Genomic DNA, 6,524 nt, shown 5'->3' with positions numbered 1-6,524 from the left:
TCTATATATGTAGATATATATGTATATATATCTATAGATCTACCCATACCTAACTACTCCCTACATAGACAAACAGCAACAAAAAAAGAGTATATTATTTCTTAAAGAAAGGGCATTTTTTTTGTATTTCGTGGATATATGTACCTTCTTTCGCAGGCGATAATGTAGAATTGTCTTTTTCGGGTGAATATTATCCAGGCAAGCGATTTATACAATAATATAAAACAGTGTCTCGCTGTTCTGGTGACATGCTGTTCCAATAAACGAACACTTTGGACTTCAACACTATTGGTGTGCTGGTGACATTCCTTCATTTTTGTATTGTTTGGCGGTGCCATCCGTGGTCACTGCGAGCACCCTCCCTTATTTAATTCGGGGCCTCCCGGTAAGGAGTGCGACAAGGTATTTTTATGTCTGTCTGTCTCGTTCTCTGGTAATCGTAACCAAAGCAGGTGATTGTACAATACTATAGACATTGTCTCTTTCTATGACGTACGTAACCCTGGCAGGCTATAGTACAATAATATACAATAGTCTTTCTCTGAACGTTACCCAGACAAGTGATTGTACAATAATATCAAATAGTGTCTCTTTCCCTGGCAAACATATTACTACCCTTGCTAAATGTGACAGCTTCCCCTCAGGCTGGTTGTTGGGAAGCCAGCAGCCACTAGGAGTGATTCAGGTGGCTGTAAAGCCGCCCCATCCATTCTTCATCATCTGACACATCCAGCTATCTGGCTGTGTGACACCGCCCACCATGTTTCCCTAGCTCCGATGCCCTTCTGTGGTGTCAGCACAGGTGTCAGCAGAGAGAGGCCAGTGCACATCTTTTTGCTGATCTCCTTCCCGCTGAATGAACCAGGAAGTGATGATGATTTTGTCACTTCCGGTTTCTGAGCTATCATTCTGGGCCAGGGAAGATGCTAATCAAGCATGACCTGTGCTTGATCATATCCAAAGGACGGCAAAGGTGCCTTTAGGGGTCCAATAGACAACAGTGATGTTAATTGTGAGACAGTGATTTAACATTGTCATCCTGCAACAGGAAGTGTTGTTACTGGCAGGATCTGCAGATAAGAAACCTTGTAGTGGATTTACAAACTTAACTGCTTAAAGAAAACTGTAAACTGAGAGACATGATGCCAGATGTGCTTTAATCAGTCAAGCAAACGGATTGTATTTATTAGAAATGGAATATCAGAATTCAAGTTATTGCTCATAGCAACCATGTTTTAGCTTGTTAGAGTAAAAGTAACTTCTTTTTCATTATTAGTAGGCTAATGTTATTCCTTTTGCTCATCTCTCTGCTATATTGAAGCATGGGCTACAAGATGGCAAATGTGATTTAATGTTGAAAAATGCAAGCTTATACACATGGGAGCAAAGAGTGTGCAAATTACAACTTGGGGATGCTACATTAGGGAAGTTGGACATGGAGAAAGACCTGGGGGTGCTCATAGATCAGGGATTTGGCAATAGTATGCCAAGCAGCGGCCAGCAAAGCAAACAGGATACTGTCTTGCATTAAAAGAGGGATTTCAGTTAGGGATAAAGTAATAGAGACACGCCTTGGTTTACGATGGGGTTACGTTCTGATAAACCCATCGTAACACGATCATATTGTAAACCGAGGAGTGTACTGTACTGCCGCGGTCGGCAGCAGACAGTACACAATGGGGAGCAATAGCCAGACTGCTATTGGTTATTTCAAATTGCAATAGCAGGCTAACTGTTGAAACCCCACCCACCAAGAGGAGGAGTGGACCTCCTCCTCTTGGTGGGTGGGGTTTCAACAGTTAGCCTGCTATTGCAATCCTCCTCAATAGCAGTCTGGCTATTGCTCCCGCCTGTTTACATTTGCAGCCGGCAGGCGAATTTGGGAAGCGGACAACCTCGGGGATGGTTGCTTGAGAGTTACTATTAACTCCCACCACCACTTTACCGGATCATAGAAGCAATCTGGCAATAGCTGAGTCGCCAGAATCGCTTTTACTGACAAGGCGGCCGCCGGCTCTACAAGTATGAACAGAGTCCCAGTGGCTTTCTCTTTAACCCCTTGAGGATTCATGACGGGATTATCCCGTCATGGGTCGTGAAGGGGTTAAGGACACAACAGGAGGTTAGAAGGGAGAGGGCTTCAATCTTAAACTGTGCAAAGGTTTTTTTTACTGTGCGCGTAGTAAAAATGTGTAATTCCCTTCGACAGTCAGTAGTAGCCGCTGATAGCAGTGATAAATTCAAGAATCTTCTAGATGAGTTTCATCATTCACTAAATGTAGAAGGATATGGGGAGAGTTGGAGCCATATAAATATACAGACTCACACATGCACACATAGGTTGAACTAGATGGACCCTTGTCTTTATTCAACCTCACATACTATGTTACTATATTTTTTAAACCAGCCTGGTTACTCCTACAGGAAATAAGCTTGCTTTATGTAATGAGAAGGAGAATGTTTAATAAATAAGGTATAAAAAGAAACCAAATACACAGGATTACTTGCATCATTAGGGTGGGGACATAAACATGTATCTGTTAGTGTGGTCCCTCTACAGAGGAAATTGCCTCTTATCGCATATTGTAATCCGCTGGTGTGCAGGAATACACAACTGAGTTTTTTTTTCCTGTTACCAAGACAAAGGGTATTTCAAATGCAGTGCTGCTAAAAGGTTCTTGTCTATTTAAAGCACAACTCCAGGGTTATTTTTTTTTAATCTGCTCTGTAAAACGATGTTAAGTCTGATGTTGTATGGCTTTTTAAAGAACGCTGTACCATGTTTATTATTTACATTTTCAGTCATGTAATAAAGTATAGCTCTCGCTATACTTCCTGCTGTGGCTCTTACAAACGGAAGCTGCTCCTTTCTCCACTTGCCTGTTCACAGAATGCTTTGGGGGGGAATTTATGAAAACTGGAGCAGACAAAATCTGGAGCAGATTTGCACTGCAACCAATCAGTTTCTCTCATTTTCAAATCTTACCTGAGCAATCTGAAGAGTGATGGTGATTGGTTTTCCTGGGTAACTGCTCCAGATTCTGTTTGCCACAGTTATGATACATTCTTCCCTTTGTATTCTAATTGAATACTAAGTGTTCTGTGAATGGACAAGGGGAGAAGAGGGGAGGAGAAATGGCCGTGTGGGTTCAGTGTATGAGAGCCTCAGGAAGCCGGAAGTATAGTGAGAGCTATACTTCTTGGAATGAATGAAAGTGTAAATATTAAAGATGGTACAGCGTTCCTTAGAGAACCATAGATGTTTTTACACTGCAGATTAAGGAAAAAATCTTTAGGGGATGAAGCAACTGCACATCCTGGGGGGGCACCAACAGAATCAAGGCTTGACTGCATAGCAAAACAAATATTATCAGCCTTCTTGCGTGTTTTTTTTTGCATACTCAATTTTATTATCCTCTCGTCAGTCTAGAGACCTACATCTTAAAAAAAAGTGCAACAATTATTAGTGCAAAAACAATTCATGACACTCTAGTACATAACACTCTCTGTTAACTTCCATTTCTCAAGCCACTTTACAACCTAGGCCATATTAACCTCTTGCCGTCCGCCCGTAGTAAAAAAACGGACAGACGGCACTGCTGCATTGGCGGGTTGCCGTCTCCAGACGGCAATTTTTTTCTGCTCGCGCGCGCCCCCTAGCGGGCACGCACGGGCAGAAAAGACCCGACCATTGCACACACCCGTTACCGGGTGTTTCACATACAGATGTTCCTCACTTACCGACTTACCTGTTTTGCGACCACTCGCACTTACGACGGACCGCCGATCGACCTCCGACCTTCACCGTCAGCGTCAGTGCGACGGGTCGCCGGCGGAAGTGACATCCCCCGATCTTCACTGCAGGTCTCGGTAAGTATTTCCATTGCCGGATGTACAGTACACTGTTCGGTACTGTACATCGGCAACGCTATACAGTACTGTACTAATGCAGTATAGTACTGTATAGAGTTCCTCACTTAACGACCAATCCGTTTAACGACCTGGTCGTAGGAACGGAACTCGGTCGTTAAGTGAGGAATACCTGTATAGGCGATCAGCGGGTCCATAGCCCGCCGATCGCCTATATGTGCTCGTTCGCGTCCGCCCGTTGCTGATTCCGGGCTGTGAATGCAGAAGTGATGTGTATTACATCACTTCCGCATTCACCTGTCAGTCATCTGGCTGCTATAGCCGGAGAGAAGAAGCTGATAAAGCAGATCTGTGCTTCATCAGCTTCTTTTGGGGTCCACAGGTGTCATTAGGGGTCCTAGAGACCCCTTATGTCTCCATAAAGAGGACCTGTCAGTGTGCCTTTGCTATTATGAGACGCCGCAGTACCACGACACCGCAGCTGAAGACGATCCTGACAATTATGTCTGGATCTGCCCAGCTGCGTGACTGACAGCTGGCTCTGCCTATCTAGAGGCAGAGCCAGCTGTACCCGCCCCCTCCCCCCTCTGTTTCGCCAGTCAGCGCTGGCGGAGGGGGGAATCCAGCACCTCCCCTGTCATGGCAGAGAGCCGTGACAGGATCGAGAGGTGAGCGAACGCCGGTATGTGTTCGCTCACTTCCCGATCTACTGAGCCGGCCTGTGACCGTTTCATTGTCACTGGTCAGCTAGAACTATGAGGTGAGTGAAAAGCACTCACCTCATAGTTCTCCTTTAATTGCAATCACTGCAATTATCACTGAGGTTGTATCTTTTTATACCAGAAACCTACCTTTATATACTATATAGCAGGGTGGTATTGACCTGTATGGAAAGTGTGCATCCCTCACACGTGGTTACATTGACAGATGAAAAAAGAAGAAGATAGAATAATGTTTGATGGGCACTAAATAAATAAAAACAAAGTACAAAGTGTGTATAGGAACTGTGTTACGCTGAGGGGTAACTGTGGATACATATCCTGCTGCTGGTGTATTTTTTTTTTCCAAATTCTTTATTGATGAACAGCAAAAAATTATTTCCACACAGTAGAGAAGTGCAGCTGCCCACATTATAGCACAACTGTAAGTGTTGCATACAAAGTGCACATGGAACAAGCGTGACACTCCTAAAATGCTGTGTATGTCATCACAGGACAAAGTACTTAGGTGCATATGAAAAGTTCACATGTAAAGGCCCATACTGTGCATATAGACACTAGAAATATGGAGCCTTTGTTTGTTATATCCAATATTGCAATTTACATCTTATAACAGTTTACTCAGGACCTTATGGACTTCACTGCAACAAGGCCTGTAGCAGCTGTTCTCTGAGACTCTGGAAGTTCACATTTTGGGGTTTGTAAAACAGTCTTTTAGTCTTTTTCCATATTCCATGCATACAAACAGGTAAACAGGATTGTATTGCAGTCGGTGTCATTGTTGAGTGCCTTTTTAGCTCCAACTCACACTAACCACACATATGGCGCTTTTTGGCATCGTTTGCCTCACATTAAGGTCGGGTAGCCCCATATTTCAACAGGCTTCCTCCTATGCCCGACAAACATTCCAAGGAAGCTTGTACTCAGACGGATGGCTGCTTTATTAAAAGGGGAGCTGTTACCCAAAACAACCCAAGTTTTTAAGCTTCATTGGAAAAATTAAACCTAATTGTTTACTGGGATACAGGCATCTCACCTGTTGCCTCAGTGTTCATAAATCAGACCCTCTGTATTAAACAATAGTTGGAATTTTTAAGTTTTTTTTTTCATTCTATTGCTTTCAGTTCTAATGCAGTTTGAGTCGTGTGCTGGTTATGTATAAAAGTATGTATATGTATGTAATGCTAATAAAGTTGCCTTCAATGTTTTACAGTGGCATCATGACAACAGAGAAGAGTTTAGTGGCTGAGGCAGAAAACCCTCCTAAGGACCAAAAACGAGAAGGAAAGGGACAGGAGGAGGCTGGGGCTGGCAAAACAAATTTGGAGGAACCAAACACAGAAGAGAAACAGGACACTGAGCAAACACTGGGTTCCCCTTCTACTGCATCTCCCAGCACCCGCAAAAGCAAGGAGAGAAATTCTGAAGGAAAGGGTTTATCACGCCTCTTCTCATCTTTTCTGAAGAGACCAAAATCTCAGGTGACTGAAGAAGTGAAAGAAAGTCAACAGCCAGGGGAGAAGGACGACGGAGACCGTAAGGAAGTGGATGAAGGATTAGGGGAGCAGCTGGAAGATGAAGTTTTTCTGAAGGCCCCTATTGCAGCTCCAGAACCAGAACTTAGAACTGATCCATCTTTGGATCTCCATTCCCTGAGCAGTGCAGAAACCCAGGTGAGGAGCCTAACTGAAGCTGTTTTAAGAAGCATATTTAGCAAACTGTAATTTAAAAAGTTATTGTTGAATGGTTTTGTAAAGCCCCAGAAGTTCATATAGCATTGGACATGCAGGATTTTTTATTTTTTTATGGTAGATGACCAGTGCGGTGAAAGCGCAGATTGATCTTTAGTCCAGTTTGTCATTACGATCTTGTAGCAATCATGCTCTTTCATTTGACAATACACCCCCCCCCCCCCCCCCCCATTTTTTAATCACC

The 6,524-nt window shown here is 43.5% G+C and overlaps 1 protein-coding gene across 3 annotated transcripts in view; it reads left to right on the top strand.

The window, feature by feature from the left end:
• Positions 1 to 6,524, top strand: part of EPB41 (erythrocyte membrane protein band 4.1) — a 120,219-nt gene that overhangs the window by 41,712 nt on the left and 71,983 nt on the right. For all 3 annotated transcript variants that reach the window (XM_018563848.1, XM_018563851.1, XM_018563850.1), the window contains exon 2: positions 5,803 to 6,262. In XM_018563848.1, the coding sequence (XP_018419350.1) occupies positions 5,803 to 6,262 (460 nt within the window). The remainder of the gene's footprint in view (positions 1 to 5,802; positions 6,263 to 6,524) is intronic.

Source organism: Nanorana parkeri, unplaced genomic scaffold, assembly GCF_000935625.1.
Source record: "Nanorana parkeri isolate BGI_ZX_2015 unplaced genomic scaffold, ASM93562v1 scaffold705, whole genome shotgun sequence".
Lineage (NCBI taxonomy): Eukaryota > Metazoa > Chordata > Amphibia > Anura > Dicroglossidae > Nanorana > Nanorana parkeri.
The sequence above is the reverse complement of the archived record's forward strand: the minus strand, read 5'-3'. Positions and strand labels throughout refer to the sequence as shown.